Genomic DNA, 23,759 nt, shown 5'->3' with positions numbered 1-23,759 from the left:
GTGATCAAAGCTGAATTTTCAGCATCATTACTCCAGTCTTCAGTGTCACATGATCCTTCAGAAATCACTCTAATATGATGATTTGCTGCTTAAGAAACAGAAAGAACAGCATTTATTTTAAATATAATCTTTTGTAACATTATAAATGTCTTTACTGTCACTTTTGATCAGTTTAATGTCTTTAAATAAAAAAAATAACTGTCCCAAACTTTTAAATGAGAGTATATTTAAATATTTTAGAATGAATACACATACATACATTTTAGTTCATTATTTATTTAAACTAAATTTAACTTTATTTAACATGGAGCGACACATTTATTCGAGCATGAATGAGATTTAAGGATATCAGTGGAGGGGAACATTAGTAGTAAATAGTGACTTAAATCCAAGGTCTTTTCCTAACACAAAGGTATCGAATTATTTCATAAGACTTGTAGTCATATAGACCACTTTTATATATATTTTTTTGGAGATATGGAAAATAGCCGTGTGAATATATTTTCCAAAAGTTTTTCTATTGCAATCCATGGAAGAAAGAAAGTTTGTAACAACGTGAGAGTGAGTAAATAATGATAATTTTTCCTTTAACAAGTCATGTTTCATGCATAGAGTAGGCATAATGTGCAATGTGTTGCTCATAGTGAAGACTTCTGTTTGTCTTCAAGAGACCGAGAGCAAAACAAAACGAAAGAAGATCAGACTTGGATTGCGTCACGTGTGTGTTGATGTGCGCGTGTTGGGAGGAATCATAGTATCGTGACGGCTGCCAACCTTTGATGGCTTCGGCAAAAGCTGCCTTGCTTTATCTTTGGCGTCTGTCACTGTGGAGACAGTTGCTCGCATCAGCATCGGCCCTGAGGGATAAACCTGCGGAGAAAAGAAAGAGAGAGGCGAGATATCAAACAGGGCACAGCTCTACTCCTCCCCTGCCAATCCCAGAAATCAGCGGAGAGAGAGGAAAAGTGCAGATGAAAGAAAACCTTCATGTAGCCATTTCTCACTCGCTCCAAAAACAAACAGACCCAAAAACGTCCAGAGAAGACAAAGGGAATGAGGAGAGGGAACAAACTGAGGGATGAAAGAAGGGAAATGCAGCTCAAAGCAACTTCTAATGGTCCCAAGCTGGCCATTACCTGGTTTAGGTTTTGGTTAAGCTAGTTAAATCCTTCCAGAGGTGAATGAATGTTATTAGACCATGGTCTGGGTGAATACTCGATTCTGATTGGCTGCAGGGTGTAATAAAATAAAGAAAGTACAGCTTTCACAAACATGAACGTATCTTTAATTTCTACAGTGAACAAATAATGTTATTTTACATTTAGGCAGCTTGTAGGATAACTGTGCCACGTAAATCTGTCGAGAACCAGACCAAAAAAGTTATGTGCACCCCTGCTTATAATCTACTATAGTATATTAGTACAAACCTGGTAAAAATAACTGGCGGTCAGTGGAGGAAAGCCTTGTTTTGCCCTCAGTCCTGTGAAAACGTTTAAAACAAATAAAACAAATAAACGTTTAAATGAATTTAAATGTTAAAGAGATCAAATTTGTGATTTGTCTTTCTAACGGAGCGAAGGAGATATAATAAAACATCCGGCGACACGTTTCTCCACGTTCACCTGATGTTTTTCCAGTAGGGTAGAGGTAGAGTTACAGAGAAGATCAGATGGAGCTCAGACATCATTCGATCACAAGTCACGTCAAGTCATCCTCATTTATACAGCGCTTTTAACAGTGTAGATTGTTTCAAAGCAGCTTTACAGAGATAAACATATAATTTAAGGTAACACATTGGTTTGGTTTTATAGCGGTTCTTGAATGTTATTTTCCAGCTAAAGTTAATTTTGATTGATTCACTTCCGTCGAAATGATAATTAGTTATTAAATTAGGGGCCGCTAAGATGATCGCTGATGGCGTTCACATTCGCATTAAGATTTGATTCTATAGTTATGTGCGTTTGAATATATGTGCGCAGGTTTGTGTCCCTATGACTAAACAAACTACTTGTCTACATGTAACCGTGTTTAATATTTTAAGAGACGGATATTTTGATTTTGACATCGTTTTGTGTGTGTGTGTGCTCAAGCGCAAGTAAACGCGAAAGAGAAATCAATTCAGTGTTGAATCAAAACGCACCTGTCTCTCTCTCTCTCTGTGTGTGTGTGTGTGTGTGTGTGTGTGTGTGTGAGGGAGAAGGGTATTCCTGCACAACCGGAGGCTGCAGTTTCAGGACCCCAGTTTCAGGACCCCAGTTTCAGGACCCCAGTTCTAGGACCCCAGTTTCAGGACCCCAGTTTCAGGACCCCAGTTTCAGGACCCCAGTTCTAGGACCCTAGTTTCAGGACCCCAGTTCTAGGACCCTAGTTTCAGGACCCCAGTTCTAGGACCCCAGTTTCAGGACCCCAGTTCTAGGACCCCAGTTTCAGGACCCCAGTTCTAGGACCCCAGTTTCAGGACCCCAGTTCTAGGACCCCAGTTCTAGGACCCCAGTTTCAGGACCCCAGTTCTAGGACCCCAGTTTCAGGACCCCAGTTCTAGGACCCCAGTTTCAGGACCCCAGTTTCAGGACCCCAGTTCTAGGACCCCAGTTTCAGGACCCCAGTTTCAGGACCCCAGTTCTAGGACCCCAGTTTCAGGACCCCAGTTCTAGGACCCCAGTTTCAGGACCCCAGTTCTAGGACCCTAGTTTCAGGACCCTAGTTTCAGGACCCCAGTTCTAGGACCCCAGTTTCAGGACCCCAGTTTCAGGACCCCAGTTCTAGGACCCCAGTTTCAGGACCCCAGTTCTAGGACCCCAGTTTCAGGACCCCAGTTCTAGGACCCCAGTTCTAGGACCCCAGTTTCAGGACCCCAGTTTCAGGACCCCAGTTCTAGGACCCCAGTTTCAGGACCCTAGTTTCAGGACCCCAGTTTCAGGACCCCAGTTCTAGGACCCTAGTTTCAGGACCCCAGTTTCAGGACCCCAGTTTCAGGACCCCAGTTCTAGGACCCCAGTTTCAGGACCCCAGTTCTAGGACCCCAGTTTCAGGACCCCAGTTCTAGGACCCCAGTTTCAGGACCCCAGTTCTAGGACCCCAGTTTCAGGACCCTAGTTTCAGGACCCCAGTTTCAGGACCCCAGTTCTAGGACCCCAGTTTCAGGACCCCAGTTCTAGGACCCTAGTTTCAGGAACCCAGTTCTAGGACCCCAGTTTCAGGACCCCAGTTTCAGGACCCCAGTTCTAGGACCCCAGTTTCAGGACCCCAGTTTCAGGACCCCAGTTCTAGGACCCCAGTTTCAGGACCCCAGTTTCAGGACCCCAGTTCGAGGACCCCAGTTTCAGGACCCCAGTTTCAGGACCCCAGTTCTAGGACCCCAGTTTCAGGACCCCAGTTTCAGGACCCCAGTTCTAGGACCCCAGTTTCAGGACCCCAGTTCTAGGACCCCAGTTTCAGGACCCCAGTTTCAGGACCCCAGTTCTAGGACCCCAGTTTCAGGACCCCAGTTCTAGGACCCCAGTTTCAGGACCCCAGTTCTAGGACCCTAGTTTCAGGACCCCAGTTCTAGGACCCCAGTTTCAGGACCCCAGTTCTAGGACCCCAGTTTCAGGACCCCAGTTCTAGGACCCCAGTTTCAGGACCCCAGTTCTAGGACCCCAGTTTCAGGACCCCAGTTCTAGGACCCCAGTTTCAGGACCCCAGTTCTAGGACCCCAGTTTCAGGACCCCAGTTCTAGGACCCTAGTTTCAGGACCCCAGTTTTAGGACCCCAGTTTCAGGACCCCAGTTCTAGGACCCTAGTTTCAGGACCCCAGTTTCAGGACCCCAGTTCTAGGACCCCAGTTTCAGGACCCCAGTTTCAGGACCCCAGTTCTAGGACCCCAGTTTCAGGACCCCAGTTTCAGGACCCCAGTTCTAGGACCTCAGTTTCAGGACCCCAGTTCTAGGACCCCAGTTTCAGGACCCCAGTTCTAGGACCCCAGTTTCAGGACCCCAGTTCTAGGACCCCAGTTTCAGGACCCCAGTTCTAGGACCCCAGTTTCAGGACCCCAGTTCTAGGACCCTAGTTTCAGGACCCCAGTTTCAGGACCCCAGTTCTAGGACCCTAGTTTCAGGACCCCAGTTCTAGGACCCCAGTTTCAGGACCCCAGTTCTAGGACCCCAGTTTCAGGACCCCAGTTTCAGGACCCCAGTTCTAGGACCCCAGTTCTAGGACCCCAGTTTCAGGACCCCAGTTCTAGGACCCCAGTTTCAGGACCCCAGTTCTAGGACCCCAGTTTCAGGACCCCAGTTCTAGGACCCCAGTTTCAGGACCCCAGTTTTAGGACCCCAGTTTCAGGACCCCAGTTCTAGGACCCTAGTTTCAGGACCCCAGTTCTAGGACCCCAGTTTCAGGACCCCAGTTCTAGGACCCCAGTTTCAGGACCCCAGTTCTAGGACCCCAGTTTCAGGACCCCAGTTTCAGGACCCCAGTTCTAGGACCCCAGTTTCAGGACCCCAGTTCTAGGACCCCAGTTTCAGGACCCCAGTTCTAGGACCCCAGTTTCAGGACCCCAGTTTCAGGACCCCAGTTCTAGGACCCCAGTTCTAGGACCCCAGTTTCAGGACCCCAGTTCTAGGACCCCAGTTTCAGGACCCCAGTTTCAGGACCCCAGTTTCAGGACCCCAGTTCTAGGACCCCAGTTTCAGGACCCCAGTTTCAGGACCCTAGTTTTCTGTTTCAGCGCTACCTACCGAACTGGATCACCAAAAACACTCATTTAACCCCAAAGATCACAGACGGACCCAAATTATTGTTGTTCAACATTCATTATTCGTTAAAACATCACACTCTTACTTATTTGATCTGGACAAACTGAGCATCATTAGAAAGATTTAAGACTCCAGCTTCGATAGTTGACCACTGTTATAAAACTGGTTTGCAGTGACATTAATTTCTTAATTTATGACAGGAGAGCAAAATTATTAATCTGTAAAGTTCGTTATTTTGAATAGAAATCATCACTCATAAAGCAGTCATTCACGTCTTCTCCGGTTTATTTGTGTTCACATACATGCAATATACAGCACCCGCCAGCGTCTGCGTCAGTTATGATCTCAGCGCTGTGTAATTCGCTATACAGCTGTCAATCATCTCACGTGGTTCAACGTGACGCTCCTGTGTATGCTGTGTACACTTCCTCATTCTGACCTCCGTGATAACAAAGTTAAGACACATCTCTTCACCTGAAAGAAACTAATAAATGCACGATTTCGAGGATATATGGCGATTTAGGATATTTTCATTAGAATAAAGAATGTTTACAGTATTGCTAAGCAAGGTGTAGCCATTAGCTGCATATAAAATGCTAAATATAACATATTTCAACATCTTTTTTTGACTTAAAACCATTTTAAACCGCGACAGGAATATGACACAAATACTAGATAGTGGTTTATAGTGAACTTTAAGTAAAAGTGTAATATTAATCTTTTAAATTGTGTCATGTAGCTTGATGCTACTTGCTCTAATCCACCTGCTGCAGGAGCTTTTCTATTCCATAATCTTACTTGTTATTATATAATATATATATATTTTTTTTCAAACAAGACTTAAGATAATAGGTGGATCTTGATACTATGTACCACCTGGATCCTAGAACTGCAGTCCTGAAACCGCCGCCGCCGCTATATCATCCAGTTCGGTAGGTGGCGCTGTCATAAAAAAGTAGGGTCCTAGAACTGGGGTCCTGAAACTGCAGCCTCCGGTTGTGCAGGAACATACTACTGGTGTGAGGCCGCTGTGCGCACAGATAACGCACAAGTCCCGATTTTCGCCTCTTAAAATAGTTTAAATGTGTTAATTCGCCTTTGGCTAAGCCACACCCTAGAATGTAGATTGACCAATCACAGCGCAGCCAAGAACGAGCTCCCACAGAGGTCCGACACTTTTTCACAGCGCTCCATTGACTTTAACACAGGCGTCTCATATTTGTGGTCTCGGCAGGCTATTACCGTCGTAGTTTTATCAAAAATATGGTTAAACGTTGAGCCTGGGGCATTTGTAACACAGATACGCGTTTCCCAGAGAGGTTGGAGGGGGGTGTGCGTTTTTTTCCCTTCCCAAACCGAAGTCAAACCCTGACAAGTGTCGTCTAGCACACGCTGCTAATAAATACAACGCTATACTCGCGTAGTCCGTTTGCTTTGTAATAACGATTATAGAAGTGAATAGAGACCCCCAGCTTTGCATGAACAGTGTTGCTCCTTGATATTGTGAGTCCCAGCCTCCGTCTCCATTAGTAGGATATGCGGTGGGTCATTTGTTGACTGTGACCGGTTTGCTTTTGCCTCTATTTGGATGCCTTGTTGTTCCTTGCGTTTCACCTGTATGTCGTGAGTAAAGCCTTCGAACGTATATTGCAGCCCCTTTTGCCAACTTCTACCAGACACTTTATTTGCTGCTTTATAAAAGTTTGATCAAATTTCAGCAGGAAGAGCTGTCACAGCATAAGCCATGTTGATACCAGAGCCCAGGTGAAGTTTGTTTGTCGGACGTAGCAACAGTAACTAAGGGGGGCGGGGTTTAGCCAAAGGCGAATTGGCAAGAGAAAACACATCCAAATGATAACCTTTCACTCTATGTTGGTTAAACTTAGCAGTTAATCCACAAATCACATGCGTGCCGACTCATAGGGCCTGATATCCGTTGCGCCCCTAATAGTAATTAATGTACACACTTATCATCATTATTGCTTTCTTACCAGAGATGAAGAAAAATCCTAGTCCAGTAAGTAAACGTGTCCGTCCCCAAAAATGTTGATACTCTAAAAAGCGGTTTCTGCTGCGCATCGTTTATTTTTACCACACATGCGCACCAGTTATGTGCACCCTTGATTCATCTTTGTGAAAGCTGTATTTTAATATTCACCCTGAGTCTCTGGATCCAGGCCCAGCTCTCCCACATCAGGATTATTCCCCTCCAAAACTCACCAGGAGCTCCTCTGGACCTGCGCAGATGCAAACATCACAACTGTGAGCGCGCGTCGAGGGATTGGAGTCGAAAAAGCGATTTGCTGACTATGTTTATAATTCCAAATGTCAACTGTCAAGCCACCCATGTTCAATTTTAGTTGCAGTTCCACTTCAGCGACGAGGGCGGGTGATTTATGCATCATTTTTTGATAATTGCAGAGCACCTCGCAGGGGTACCGGTACGGACCCGAAACCATTAAGGCCGTTATGCTTGAATAACATTATTCACGGCTCGGTAAATAAGCTGACATCAAGAAAGATGTGATACATTATTAATGCAATGATTAAAGATTGGGATACATGGGTTTGATGGAAGGTTGTTGTCATGGCAATGCCTCTGAATATCACTTGCAGACCCGGAACTGCTGAATCTGACAGTGATATCGTGATTCCTGAGGGCAAAGATAGAGAGGTGAAAACACACACACACACACACACACACACCAAGGCGATCCACAGGCATTCGCCAACAGTGCAACCCAGCTGAGTCTAAGATGCATGTCTGAGACAAACCTTTGAGCGAACTGAATCTGAAGGAAGTGTAGATCAGTGATGCTTTAAGCTTTTTATTCCCAGAAGCTGCACTCCTGTGAGCAAAGCTTTTCTGTCGGAGTTACTGCTGTTTAACCCGCCGAAGGGCCGCCACAAACACTGCCAGGGATCGCGAGCTGCAAAGCCTGGAGGAAAGAAATGTAATGCCTTTTACATGAATAGTTCATCCACAGTCGAGAAGTCTTTATTTGCTCAGCCTCATGCTGGTGTGTTGCTCTCGGGAACACAAAAGGAGAATAGCGTTATACGGTTCTTTTGCATGCAACAGTTCATGGTGATCGTGTCTGGAAAAAGAGCCTAAATGAAGCATCAATAATCAATATAACTTGAGCACTACTTACAGTATACAGGTGAAACTCGTAATATCATGCAAAATTTCATTTATTTCAGTAATTCAACTTAAAAGGTGAAACTAATAGGTTATATAGACTCATTACATGCAAAGTGAGATATTTCAAGCCTTTATTTGTTATAATTTTGATGATTATGGCTTACAGATATGAAAACCCCACATTCAAAATTAGAATATTGTGAAACGGTTTTATAGCCATAATCATCAAAATTATAACAAATAAAGGCTTGAAATATCTCACTTTGCATGTAATGAGTCTATATAATCTATTAGTGTCACCTTTTAAGTTGAATTACTGAAATAAATTAACTTTTGCACCATATTCTAATTTTATGAGTTTCACCTGTATATAGTAGTCGTGAATTAAAGGATGCAAATAAATCAATTGCTTCTCATATGCAATGAGATTAAATGGAAACCAACTGGAAAACTTGCTCATATTCTCAGCATCATTGCTGTCACATGATCCTTCAGAAATCATTCTAATATGATGATTTGCTGCTCAAGAAACATTTATGATTAGAATCAATGTTAAATTATTTTATTTTTTTAAGGAAACTAAATTTTTTTCAGGATTCTTTGACGAATAGAAAGCATTTATTTGTAATATAATCTTTTGAAACATAATAACTGTCTTTACTGTAACTTTCGATCAATTTAATGCATCCTTACTGAATAAAATAATAAAATAAATAAAACTTCAGGAGTCGAGTTTGCAGTATGAAGTGTACTCTATCTTTTGTGTGTGTTTTATCACAAGTAATCACAGGAAGAACAGATTGTATGACTACAGAATGCTCAGATGGTGGGAATATTTTTTTTTACATTATGAAATTAATAAGCATGTCAGGGGCCATGATTATTTGCAAAAAAGCATGTTTTTCCTTTTCTCTTATTGTTAATCACACTAAATTAACTTGTTAAATAGACAGGCCTTTCATTCTGCTGTTCATACGCCGCTCTGGTTTGTTTGTCTTCATGTTAAACCCAGACTGAAGGATACGGTCAGGAACGAGACGAGGCGAATGTGTTCAGGCAGCAGATGGCCGTGTGTTGGCGGGAAGTGTGAATCCGTGTGTGTGTGTGTGTGTGTGTGTGTGTGTGTGTGACAGAGGTGAGTCAGGGCCCTGCTGTGCTGTGACTTTGTGGTTGGATGGAACTCTGGGTTAGTGTGTTTCATCTCTGTCCCAAATATCACACACACACACACACACACACACACACAGAAGACGGGAGAAGACGCCACCTCATGAGGATCTCTGAGGGTTTCCTTTGGAGAGAAACAAAAACAGTTTTTGAGTTACAGTCATTCATAGTTATAAAGAGAGAGTCCCGCCCCCAAACTCACGCCATTGGATGAGTCAAAACCCCAGCAAATCAGCATATTATAATGATTTCTGAAGGATCATGTGACACTGAAGACTGGAGTAATGATGCTGAAAATTCAGCTTTGATCACGGGAATAAATTACACTTTACTGTATTTTCACATAGAAAACTGATTTAGCTGATTTAAATTGGAAAAATATTTCACAATTTTACTGTTTTTAGTCCCGCCCCCAAACTCACACCATTGGTTGAGTCAAAACACCACAGAGATGTTTCTTGAGCAGCAAATCATCATATTATAAGAGATCTCAGAGGCACTCTTCATCCATTAATACTAAGACTTTCTTTTTATCTCTCTCTCTCTCTCTCTCTCTTCTATTCTATAGCCTATCTATTAAAAAATAAATAATAATTTACACTGACTAAACTGGGAAGGGTCACATCACTTGCATATTGTTGTCCTGTTGTTAGTTTGATTGCTTCTATTGCTCATTTGTAAGTCGCTTTGAATAAAAGCTTCTGCTAAATGGTTAAATATAATGTAATATTAGAGTGATTTCTGAAGGATCATGTGACACTGAAGACTGGAGTAATGATGCGGAAAATCCAGCTTTGATCACAGGAATAAATTACACTTTACTAGATATTCACATAGAAAACAGTTACTTTAAACTGTAATAATATTTCACACTTTTGCCGACTTTATGAATTTTTGATGGAGCCTTTGTGAGGATATTTCTTAATGTGTCTCATGCCCAGTGAGTTATACTTACAGTCGTCTCTGCACATTAAACCGGCATAGAAAGTATTTTAACATTGAATAAATGACGCACTTCACCTTTAACAATGCAGAAGGGAATCACCTCGGAGAGAGAGAGAGAGAGCAGCACTCGGGTATTACAGCTGCTCGTTTAGAGAAGATGTGTCGTCTTAGTGCTCATTTCTGTGCAAAATGTTTCCAATAATAAACCTCACGAACAGATGTTCACCATCTCACTAACACTTTCTTTTCTTGTCGTATAATCAGTTCGCTAAAATTTACTTTTTCAAGTTTGGTCTGAGATGTATCGCTACTCTGCACCTGTTTAAGAGTTGTGTGTTTCACATTAAAACCGGTGCTCTCTCTCTCTCTCTCTCTCTCTCTCTCTCTCCAGCTGGGAGAAGAATCCTGCAGACTTTGAGCCTTACCATCTTAAACTGGAGGAATGCATGTCTGCGGACCAGATTCCCACTACGGAGCACATCCAAGGATACGTGAAGAAAGTAAGAAGCTCCTGTTTAGCTTCTTGTAGGAACACATAACCGGGTCATGAATATTCAAATCTGCTCATGCATATTAAAACATTGACAAACATTTGTGCTAAAACTTACTAGTTATCAGTTCAGACCTGCTGTTTTTTTACCTATAAAGTGGATATTACAGTTTTTTTTATTCGCTTTGGTACTATTTTCAGAAGTAAGGTGTACATTTTCAAAACTCTTATCACAACAGATCATCAAAAGTGCACTTTTTTCAAACATTTCATCATGTTTTCAATTGCGTTAGTACAATTCACAAAATCACAAAGTATCCTTTTCACCACACAAAATAACTGTTTCATTCACAGTAACTGCCTTTCATAAAGCTCTTATTATCAAACTTTTGATTTGCATCTCTTTTTGTTTAGTTTAATACATTTGTCTATTATTTAATCCAACTGATCCTAATGGTTAATCAATGAATCATTTAATACACCTATAGATTTCTATAGATATTGATTCTATATACAGTTAGCAATTTCCGATATGGATAACCAAATGTAATGAATTCTTTTTACATAAGTGATTTATAGATAATAACCACCACTATGTTCAAAGTGCGTGTGAGAGAGATACAGAGAAATTTGCCATTTGTGAAAACACTGTAAAGCAGAATAGAGTATAATGGAGAGGAACCGGTCAATGACTGTAAAACTTTAGATTGATTAGAGATGCATCAGTAGAACGGAGACAGATGGCATCAAATACAGCATTTTACATTACAGTATGTATGCCATGTGATACTGTAAACAGATTACCATGGTAGAGACTGCCACATTACTGTAACTCAACCTTTGAGGTCCACTATAGATTCAGTCAAAGGCTAAAGAGTGAACACATTTACTGTATTGCCAGCAAACTCTGAACCTCATGGCTGTGTCATACTTCATCACAGCTTTTGATAACTCACTGCAGATACTATTACAAACATTATGGATTCAATAAGTTAGGTAATGCATGTGTATTTTCTAACATGGCAACTGTAGCCTGTAATACTGTAATTATTTCAGCAACATGGGTGATTTGAAACATGTATCTTGCATTGTTTGCTGTTGAATGAACTGATTGTTAAAAGTACTAAATTGAAAGAAGATCATACTGTTGTGTTTCGGTGATTACAGTTTTTTTTATTCGCTTTGGTACTATTTTCATATGTAAGGTGTACATTTTCAAAACTCTTAGTACAAAAATCCAAACTGATCACACTTGTAACGCAGCTAGTCATTCTTTCAAAACCTGATGTCATGCTTTCAGTCAGTTGCACATGTTTTCAGTACACATAATCATTGTTTCAAACACAAGATTGTTGTAATATGTAATGAGAACATTTGGTTTAATCACCGAAACACAACAGTATGATCTTCTTTCAGTTTAGTACTTTTAACAATCAGTTCATACAACAGCAAACAATGCAAGATACATGTTTCAAATCAGCCTTAGAAGTGCTGAAATTAATATGCTACAGTAGCTATAAAAGACAGATTACACAGTTTTCACATAAGGCAATACACTTACATTACCCAACATTTACATAATCTATAATTTCCAAAATATCCATCATATGTGTAATCAAGTGAAGGATCAATGAAGACATCCTCTACAATCATTTGGGCAAATTAGTTTTTATTTTTCAGATATAAGGTAGGCCTATACTTTCTATAATGAAATGTAACTAAATAAGAACAAAACAATAACATTTAGTGCACACATTACATTACTGTAATTTGGATCAAGCCTGTCTTGAGCATTTGGCCATAGATTCTCGTCCACATCACAATGAATGTTATCATTGTTCATGCACCTTGGAAAAAACCTTTTGGCGTGACGAATCCATGCTTGACATTGGTCTACAGTACACTGATGTCATCACATGCTTCATCCATGGCCTGAAGGAGGGTGGCACGCTCCAGGGGTCGGCGATCATAGACCTTCCACCTCCATGCTGAAAGAAATTCCTCAATAGGGTTGAGGAAAGGAGAGTATGGAGGCAGGTAGAGGGTCATGAATCGGGGATGGGCCTGAAACCATGCTTGAACTACCTCTGATTGGTGGAACCTGACATTGTCCCACACAATTACATAGGTGACCCTTTCACCTTGACAGGCCGGCTCAATTTACTGTAATTGAGAAACTCAATAAGATGTGCAGCATTATAGAAGCCAAGTAATGTCCTACGACACCATCTTCAGAGATAGCTGCGCACATGGAGATGTTTCCTCCACGTTGTCCAGGCACTTGGACTGTGGCCCGTTGGCCGATGATGTTCCGTAAAGCACCATAACCCTCTAAAAAATATATTTTGGTTAGTTCTTTTAACAGTGTTGTTCCAATATACATATGACTTAAGTCAGGAGTCACCAACCCGTCGATCGCGATCGACAAGTCGATCTTGGAATCATTTTAAGTCGATCGCGAAGAGTTTTCAAAATCAGAGAAAAAACACCAATATTTGTATTCATTATTATTTATTAATTAAAAATGCACCATGTCTGAGCCTACTGTGTGTAGTAAATGGTGTCTAGGGGATGCGGAGGCGCGCGCGCCGTTACAATGACGTCATTTTTGGCTCTTGCGAACGCGTCGAGTATAAACAAGGCTTTACGCTTTAACCATAGACTGTAAAAAATAGCTGGCTTTAACCAGCTCAGCCACTTCACACTACGCTCACATCAAGCTCTTTAAGCTAACGATACGCAAACTAACGAAACGATGGCACAACGGTGAGGGAGTAGGCTATTAGTTCTCTCTGACCTCTGTTGGTGCCCATGCCCACCTCTCTGACCTCTGTTGGTGCCCATGCCCACCTCTCTGACCTCTGTTGGTGCCTATGCCCACCTCTCTGACCTCTGTTGGTGCCCATGCCCACCTCTCTGACCTCTGTTGGTGCCTATGCCCACCTCTCTGACCTCTCTGACCTCTGTTGGTGCCCATGCCCACCTCTCTGACCTCTGTTGGTGCCCATGCCCACCTCTCTGACCTCTCTGACCTCTGTTGGTGCCCATGCCCACCTCTCTGACCTCTGTTTGTGCCCATGCCCACCTCTCTGACCTCTGTTGGTGCCCATGCCCACCTCTCTGACCTCTGTTGGTGCCCATGCCCACCTCTCTGACCTCTGTTTGTGCCCATGCCCACCTCTCTGACCTCTGTTGGTGCCCATGCCCACCTCTCTGACCTCTGTTGGTGCCCATGCCCACCTCTCTGACCTCTGTTGGTGCCCATGCCCACCTCTCTGACCTCTCTGACCTCTGTTGGTGCCCATGCCCACCTCTCTGACCTCTGTTGGTGCCCATGCCCACCTCTCTGACCTCTGTTGGTGCCCATGCCCACCTCTCTGACCTCTGTTGGTGCCCATGCCCACCTCTCTGACCTCTGTTGGTGCCCATGCCCACCTCTCTGACCTCTGTTGGTGCCCATGCCCACCTCTCTGACCTCTGTTGGTGCCCATGCCCACCTCTCTGACCTCTGTTGGTGCCCATGCCCACCTCTCTGACGGATCCCTTGTCCACGAGCTCTTCCTATTCATTGCTGTCTATCCTGCTCCATGTTGAAAGAAATGGCCAGTGTTTACACCCGCACTTTTATATATAGTAACCAATTGTGGTTACCACTATGGGAAATCAATTAGCAATAACGAGTATTCATCATGTGTGGTTACACGTAATTTATATGTTCGTACAAACGCACATTTTATTTCTGTAGTTTTCAAAATTCCATATACTGTATATTGCTGAAATGAAAATCTATAGGTTTACCAAATGATTCATTGATTAACCATTAAGATCAGTTGGATTAAATAATAGACAACTGTATTAAACTGAACAAAAAGAGATGCAAATCAAAAGTTTGATAGTAAAAGCTTTATGAAAGGCAGTTACTATGAATGAAACAATAATGTAGATGAAACACTTATTTTGTGTGGTGAAAAGGATACTTTGTGATTTTGTGAATTGTACTAACGCAATTGAAAACATGATGAAATGTTTGAAAAAAGTGCACTTTTGATGATCTGTTGTGATATTAGCACCAAGAGTTTTGAAAATGTACACCTTACTTGTGAAAATAGTACCAAAGCGAATAAAAAAACCTGTAAACCAAACGTTCTCATTACATATTACAATAATCTTGAGTTTGAAACAATGATTATGTGGACTGAAAAATGTATAACTGTAATGAAAGCATGGGATCATGTTTTGAAAGAATGACTAGCTGTGTTACAAGTGTGATCAGTTTGGATTTTTGTACTAAGGGTTTTGAAAATGTACACCTTACTTGTGAAAATAGTCCCAAAGCGAATAAAAAAACTGCAAATTAATATTTTTAATTATTAATAAGGTGAGCTTGCTGCAGTGCATTATGGGATTTATAGATTGCTCATTTTTGAGATATCAACCTCAAATTTGGAACACAACTTGTTTAGATGTATGGCTTTGATTTTCTCACAGTTTTAGAGTAAAACTTGTTTTGGAAAATATATATTTCATATCAAATATAAGAAAAAACAGTATTTTTATGCATTTTTTATAATAATAAACTTAAACTTCTGTAACTTTTTTTTACTTCAGTAATAATCTGTCAAGTGTCATCTTTAAAAAGAGACCAAACTTAAGTCTGTGCTTCAAAGCATTCAATATTTCTCATTTTCAGGTCTATGCTCAAAAAGTGAATAAATGGATTTTAACAACTGCATGAATATTATTTTAGTACAAAATAAAATACAAAATATTAACTGAAAAACATTATCGGACTAAAATATAGTGCATTACTTTCAATGAAATAAAAAATAATAATAGATTTGATTATTTTTGACCGCCACACGAGCAGCACCAGAGAAAAGCTCACTTGGTTTTGGAACATAGCAATTTGTTAAAACTACAAAATCATAAATCAATATGGTATATCCTTAAAACCCTGTAAGATGCTGTGCAGAATATTTCTGTAAAGCTTTTGATGACTATGCCAGCTAATGCAAAACACCACATTCACTATGGTATTTTATTTTATATAAATATTTGTAAGGAGTTGTTAAACTGGAGTAATGATGTTATATATCAATATGAAATCAATTCATATGATAATGAATTAAATTGTATTATTACATGGTTTGGTTGAATTCTACTGTTATTTCGTGACCGTTGCCATGAAAAACAGAGCGTTGCCATGGACTCAGTTCTCACAGGAACGGACTATTTTCTTTAGCGGAAGCAATACAATCGTTTTTAAATCAATAAACTCCTTTTTAAATCAATATTTTGTGTCAAATTATTGATTTATTTGGTAGGTAGCGATGTAATAAGCGGGATAATGTAGAGCGAGGCGGTTGTTATAGCGAATACAACCCCTTCAGGCTGATTCAAGACCCCTCCGCAACCGCCTCGCTCTACATTATACATAATATTTCACTGTTTTTACTGTATTTTTGATCAAATAAATGCAGCCTAGATGAGTATAAAAGACTTCTTTCAGAAAAATCTTACCAGTCACAAACTTAGTGGAACAAAAGTGTCCAATACCTCTTGGAATCACTATATAGATCCCAGTTGCGGTCCAGGTTCACCCGTGATTAATCGCAACGATCATCAGCAATGCGATCCTTCCACCCGTCACATCAAACGCGGAAATTATTCACCGACGGAGGAGCCCGGGCGAGAAAACGGCTTCTTATCTATGCAATTTCATTTGCATCATTGTTGCAAATATAATGACAGGACTCCCGGCGTCAGCGTTCAATATGCATTAAACAATGCCACTGGAAAAGGACGGGCCTGTTCCCGGTTTAATTTCAGAGAAAATAACCTGTGTGATTGTGGTGTGGGCGAAGGCTTCGGATGGAGATAGTGGAGGCAGGCCTCAGGCTGCCCTTTATTAAAGCAGCATAATGGAAAATGGCATCATTAGCATTCCTTGACAGTTAACGATTCAATTTGGTTTGATGAGAATTCAAAGACTGGCTTCGAAACGTGAACTGACAATAAAGTGTGAGATGCTCGTCTGATGTGGGTCAATGGTGGACCGCTGCCATTGTAATCAGTGTGTGCTAATTTCAAATAGATGATGGTGTGGAAGAAAGGAAGTCGCTTTTGCAATATATTGTTTTGAATCGCGTTTTATTATTAGGGTAATGTGGCATATCAATCGGTTTCAATGTTTTTTTACGATGAGGAAACTGGAAATGAATGAAACTACTTTCTCCAAATGAAATTTCTTACAATATGATGCAACTCAAAGAAAGTTGCATCAGAAAAGTTTATCAAATGTTTCAAGATGTCATTGAACTGTTTTGAGAAGATCTGCTAAATTGGACCAGGATCAAATCAGACAAAGTCATATCCAAAAATATGTAGGCATAGTAAACCATTTAATCTCATATTTTCCGGATATGCACTAGTCTGGAATAATTAGATTTTTAAAAAGGTTTTTGAAAGAAGTCTCTTCTGCTCACCGAGGCTGCATTTATGTAATCAAAAACTCTTATTAGAATATTATTAGAATTTAAAACAGATGTTTTCTATGTGAATATCTAGTAAAGTGTAATTTATTCCTGTGATCAAAGCTGTATTTTCAGCATCATTACTCCAGTCTTCAGTGTCACATGATCCTTCAGAAATCACTCTAATATTATTGGTACTCAATTATTAACTGTTTTGCTGCTTTTTGAGATCAACTTTTGAATGGTCCAGTATCACGGTTTCCACAAAAATATGAAGCAGCACAACTGTTTTCAACACTGATAGCCTAATAATCATAATGTTTCTTGAGCGGCAAATCATCATGTGACACTGGAGTATTGGATGCTGAAATAGAAAAGTTCTTTAATATTTCACTATATTACTGTTTTCATTCAAATAAATGCAGCCAAATGCATCCACAATAGTGATAATATTCCTTGATAATTCAGAGCTGAAATTCTGTCTTGTGTGAGAAGGCTTTTCATATGATAATGAGTTGTGCTTGGCTTTCCTTATTGTCAGCTACTGTAAACAATCTCATTGTTTGAGCAGGATAAATCCGCAACAACCAGACTAGCATGGAAATTCATGTTTGTCTAAACTGGCATTGATTTTCAGCAACAACAAAAAAAATACAGTCAAACCAAAAATTATTCAGAAACCAGATATAGTGGGTATTTTACTAGTGTGATCAGGACACTATAGTTCATTTATGTAAGTGAGGAGAGCAAAGTAAAGAAAACTGTGACATATTACACCCAAAAATTCTTCATACAAGTAAAATTTATAAAAATTTGGGCCCAAATATTATTCCTCCACTTTGAGCTGATCATGTTTTGCTTAAATGTTTTTTCTGTAATTGCTAATGCTCTTTTTACACACAGACTGAACAACATGAAGCATTGCTTGGTCACTGGTTGAGCTAAACTGGTATTATCTAATTGTGTAGTTAAATTTAACAGCTGACAGATATTCAACATAATTCATGTGTGAGAGTCTAACCGAAGGACGGACAAAACCAGTCAAATATCCACTGATCTGAGAACTCTGTTGCCATTTACTAAACTATAGCGAATAAACTGTGATAATGTGAGAAATGTTATAATAAATGTAGGTTTGACTGTATAGTCAAGCTGGACTGAGACGCTATTTTCTTCTGGAAACAAACTTTGTTGCATTATTTTCCTGTTATCTCTGTAAAGCTGCTTTGAAACTCTCTGTATTGTAAAAAGCGCTGTATAAATAAACTGACTTGACTTGATTTGAGTGTGTCTCTCTCTCTCTCCTCAGCAGATCCAGGACGCTGCGGATCAGGGCATCATGTTCGCGGGCTTCATCCAGGAGCCGGCGGGTCTTCGCCCACATGTGTCCCGACACGGAGAACCAGAGGAACCCTCTCTCTCCCTGCACTCAAGCCCCAGCTCGCTGCACGGATCCGGGCTCACGCCGAGCCCCAGTCCCCTGGAGGAGCCCGAGCCCGAAGACCAGAACCAAGGAGAAAACGAGGGAGGAGAGCCTTCAGAAGGAGGAGGAGAAGATGATCTCTCTGTTGAGACGTCAGCCGTGTTGAAATCAGGACCTGGTGAAACACAGCAACACAACAACAACGACACGGCCAAAGTCAAAGACACAACCGAGAGAGCCAGCCGGGTCACGCTGAGTAAGAGCGGTGGGTCGATCATCTTTATCCTTTGATCAAAACGAAATCTCAAAAAGTTTTAGTTTCGGCATAAAATGCTGGCAAGCATATTTGTGATAATATTCTATATATTTCTCTATTTATCTATATATAAACTGTACGCCACTCTTCAAAAGTTTGTGGTCGTAAGATGTTTTTGATGAAGTCTCTTATGCTCAAAAATACAGTAAAAATTGTTCAATTCAAAATAGCTGTTTTCTATGTGAATATATAGTAAAGTGTAATTTATTCCTGTGATTTTCAGCATCATTACTCCAGTCTTCAGTGTCACATGATCCTTCAGAAATCACTCTAATATGATGATTTGATGCTCAAGAAACATTTATGATTATCATCAATGATCAGATTTTTTTTCAACCACACCTCTGATCAGACATGGTAAAAATTGCCTTTAGAAATCAATATTTTATTTCTATAATATCACTAAACACTCATTACGTGTTCTTGTATTCGGACATTTTATTGGTATCAATTGGCGTTTTATTTATCAATTATTGATCCATTTACATGTGATGTGCAGTTTTTTTGGTGAAAAGTCAAAACATCCACTGTATCGGCATGAAAATCACTGCGATATTCACAATGTTGCTCAGCTTTAATGTCGACGGCGTAATCCCTAATCCCAGCTGATTTTCTTGAAGCGTTGATGAGTTAGAAAGATCATAAATCATTTGACTTCTGGATGTCACACACTGTGAAAGCATCTCACTGGCTTTTTTTGTCTCAAGAAAAGCATTGTCAGAGTTTTGACGTATGGGATTGGGAACATTTGGCATTTACAAAAACCCACACAGCGGGTGCTAGATTAGGCTTTGTTCACCCTTCTTTTTTCCTCTAGTAACCAGATGGCAAACCTCATTCTCAACATTAGCAAGGGAGGCGTTTCTTGCAAAATTGTGGCATTGTGCACAGAGTTCACCGTAGCATGTGAATGATGCATGCTGGGAGTCCTGTGCCCGAGTCTCTGCATGTGGAATGATCATATGGACTCACGCTACACCAATTTTTCTCATTCAGGCACAAAATGACAGATGCCAGGAGTCGTTTGGCACAGCGCTGTCTTTATGACTTATCGCCGCTGCTGATAAATATAGTCATTCCCCGCTCAAATGCCTCTAATGCTCCTGGAGATCATATATAAAGCATAATGGCGCTGGTCAGCAGTGGGAAATGCTCGGAGGTTTGTCAAAGGAAGGGTTTTTCGTCCCGCAGTGAAGCTGGAAAGCCATCGAGTGAAACCTGCGTTCACAAAGAAAAGCACGGTTATTGTGTTTCATGCACAGCAGTGATTCAAAGTGCTTTACATCTAAAATAAGGGATGATGGCCAGGCCACCATATCGGTATCGGCCCATATATGTTTGTTTTTAATGTTATCATTATTGGCCTGATAAGAAAACTTGGCTGATATATTAAAGCCGATAAATAATGGATTATTTCCTTCATCTGAGACACAATTATGGTTTTGAATGGCTTGAAATATGATTGGATTCACTTCAGAAAAGGAAAATGCAGTAAAGTGCATATCGGCTACACAAAATTATAATGAGAACATCAATATAATTGTGTGCTTGCGACATGGCTTTTAATGGTGAGACTTGTGTTTTTGATAATCATGCTCTCAAAAATTATAAAAATTTGGATTTAGATTTATCGGGCAAAATATCGGTTATCGGCTTTCAAATGTAAAGAATTATCGGTTATCTGTATCGGCACATTTTTTATATTTGTGCATCCCTAACTAAGTTGAAAATTAAAAGGGCAATATTCTGCATTGATGCATTTTAAAACAAAATAAAAAATATAAGAAATAAGAAACTGAAAGTAAGACCATTAAGATTATGTAACTATTTTAATGTTCAGGTTGTAGCCCTAAAACTATGGAAAAGAATGAGTTTTTTTGGGGTTTCCAAGGGAATTTCTGGTTTTGCATCATATTTTTTAACAGTAGAAGAAAGTTAAAGATTTGAAATAAAACAATGCATTGCAGTAAAATGGTAGGCATAAAGTGAAGTTGGGTAGTTAACCAAAAAAAGGGCACAGAACAGGTACAACTGACATATTTTAGAGGAATTTAACTAAAAATGAACAGTGATGATTGTTAAAACTGTCAAATGCATTGTTTTAACACACGATTCATAAGGGAATTCAGTGCAAATGCAAAAATCCGACAAGCCAAAGTTTCTCGAGTTCAAAAACATCTATTTATATCCGGGACCTTCACAATCAGCCGATGGGATGCAATCCACATCCGAATATTTCCATAGTTATCAGCTCCTCTGTAGACGGAGGTCAGGACTTTTTGGGGATGTGTTTGGGTGTTGATATGATGCAATTCAAGTGCGGATTAGGCAAGCGCTTGATGGCATGTCACGTTCCTTGGCAGTGCTAACCGCAGATATCCAGCGAGTTTGACCTTGTCGAAAGGGTTAAGAGGGATCATATAGAGCTTGAAGGGGTCGTTTGTGTGCTTGTTTCTGCACTGAACATCCAACGCTTTACCAAGCCCATCTGGAAGTTAGCCGATGTCACAGAGACACTGGCTTTCATGTGTGAAGAGCATTAAATATTTAATTAAAACATATACACTGTCACCATTGAACCACTGGACAAGAACAAAGTTTTTTGCAACTTTTTAACTGTAAAAATACTGTGAAAATACTAAACCCTGAATGTTTAACCAAAGCATACTGCAATGATTTAAGTAAATAAATAATAATAATTCATTAATAACCATACATTAAGGTCAGTATAACAATGATTTAAACTAGTGTTCATACGTTTGGGACCAGTACGTTTTTTTTTGTGTGTTTTTTTTGCAAGGATGCATTAAATTGATCAAAAGTGACAACAAAATATTTGTTTTAAATAAATGCTGTTCTTTTGAACTTTCTATTCATCAGAGAATCCATAAAAATAAGCAGCTCAACTGTTTTTAACATTGATATTTACATTTATTCATTTAGCAGACGCTTTAATCCAAATTTATGATATAATAATAAATGTTCTTGAGCATCAAATCATCATATTAGAGTGATTTCTGAAGGATCATGTGACACTGAAGACTGGAGTAATGATGCTGAAATTCAGCTTTGATCACAGGAATAAATTACACTTTACTGTATATTCACATAGAAAACAGCTATTTTAAATTGTAATAATATTTCACAATTTTTAATGTATTTTTTATCAAATAAGTGCAGCTTTGGTGAGCAGAAGAAACTCTTTCAAAACCAACCCCTACGAATAGTAGTGTATAATTACTTTACATTTTAAATATGTAATTATAATATGTGTATTTATATAATAAAATATAAATATAACTAATATAAAAGTAATAAAAAAAATTAGAGGGAAAGGTAAACAACTGTCATGAAAATAACAATACAAAAAAAAATCTTAATGGCTCTTCGTTTAAATTATAATTTGATAACAATAAAAAAAATCTAAATGGCTCTACGTTTAAATTATAATTTGACCTTTTTTTTTGCAGCCCTCCTTATCTATAAAAAGGCGAAAATAAACTAAAAATCAGTGTGTAATAAAGCGATGCGCATGTACTGTGGACATTACAGGAATTGAGTTTACAGGAAGACTAACTGAGGAACCTGCTGTACCCGAGCTGAAGTAAAACAACAAATAATGATTAATCCTTGCTGGGATTTGTGCTTTAAGTGCTCAGAAAGCCATTCAGATCGTTCTCTCTCTCATCCGCTTCTCTTGGTCCCGTCAGATGAGGCTAATGACTCAATGCAGTCAGAGGCAATCTAAATGATCGCTGCCAGAACAAAAGTGCATCCATATTTATCTTTTTGGTCAATTTCCCATTAGTTCTGAAAATAGGGAGGTTTTAGGAGGTAAGCCAAGCACACAAACAAATTCATCTTGGACTATCGTGATCCATTAGGTCCACTCTCGTTCTCTTTGAGGCACAGGGTAAACAGCGTTTTGTTTTCCAGCCAAATGTAATCTCATTGAGAAGAACGGATGGTCAATTCTGGTCTAGTGAGAAACGGCGGTCCTAAATACTCGTTCGAGATTGCCACTACATCAGCTAATTTCCCTAATTACTCACCTCCGCTAGACCAGGACATCAGCTAATTAGCCCATCTACAAGCTAATTAATTAAGTGCATGTGAAGGGCAACAGTGAAGAAACCCGCACTTCACAAAGCAACGGATCTCATAACCCTTCTGACAAGACCAGCTCGAGTCTGGGTTATGATGGTTATACTGGCTTAGACCGAATGGCCATTACTACTCTTCTCTGCCATTAAACTCAATTCATTTAGGAGTAAAGCCGCCTTTCCACTGCATACGACAAACGACAGCCGTCGGACCGGAAGTCATTCATTTCCAATGGAGAATAGTATGGGAGTTACGATCATATACGGATGCGGAAATATCGGATCCGATTTGATCTTCAGATACGTATGGAAGCTTGTTTCCGCCACTGAATAAAAAAAAAAAAATTATAATAATTGCGACTTTTATCTCACAATTGCGAGATATGAAGTGAGAAATAAAGTCGCAATCGCGAGATATAAAGTCGCAATTCTGAGAAATAAAGTCGCAATTGCGAGATATAAAGTCGCAATTCTGAGAAATAAAGTCGCAATTGCGAGATATAAAGTCGCAATTATGAGAAATAAAGTCGCAATTGCGAGATATAAAGTCGCAATTCTGAGAAATAAAGTCGCAATTGCGAGATATAAAGTCGCAATTATGAGAAATAAAGTCGCAATTGCGAGATATAAAGTCGCAATTCTGAGAAATAAAGTCGCAATTGCGAGATATAAAGTCGCAGTTATGAGAAATAAAGTCGCAATTGCGAGATATAAAGTCGCAGTTATGAGAAATAAAGTCGCAATTGCGCGAAAAAAAGACAGAATTGCGATTTATCGCAATTGCGAGTTATCAGGCCAATTCTAAGGGGAAAAAAGACTAACTTTTTTCCCCTCAGAATAGTTTATGTCTCACAATTCTGACTTTAAAACACGCAATTTCGACTTTATATCACGCAATTCTGACTTTATAACACGCAATTGCGACTTTATATCAATCAATTCTGACTTTATATCTCGCAATTCT

The 23,759-nt window shown here is 39.8% G+C and overlaps 1 protein-coding gene across 1 annotated transcript in view; it reads left to right on the top strand.

Moving 5' to 3' along the window:
* Nucleotides 1–23,759, top strand: part of LOC130076210 (raftlin) — a 92,810-nt gene that overhangs the window by 13,395 nt on the left and 55,656 nt on the right. The window contains exons 2-3 of the mRNA XM_056241205.1: nt 10,382–10,490; nt 18,263–18,641. Coding sequence (XP_056097180.1) covers nt 10,437–10,490; nt 18,263–18,641 — 433 coding nt within the window. The 5' untranslated portion in view covers nt 10,382–10,436. The remainder of the gene's footprint in view (nt 1–10,381; nt 10,491–18,262; nt 18,642–23,759) is intronic.

This window comes from Rhinichthys klamathensis, unplaced genomic scaffold (assembly GCF_029890125.1).
Source record: "Rhinichthys klamathensis goyatoka isolate OS25496 unplaced genomic scaffold, OSU_Roscu_1.1 h1tg000634l_1, whole genome shotgun sequence".
NCBI lineage: Eukaryota > Metazoa > Chordata > Actinopteri > Cypriniformes > Leuciscidae > Rhinichthys > Rhinichthys klamathensis.
Note: the sequence above shows the minus strand (reverse complement) of the source record. Positions and strands in the feature narration are given on the sequence as shown.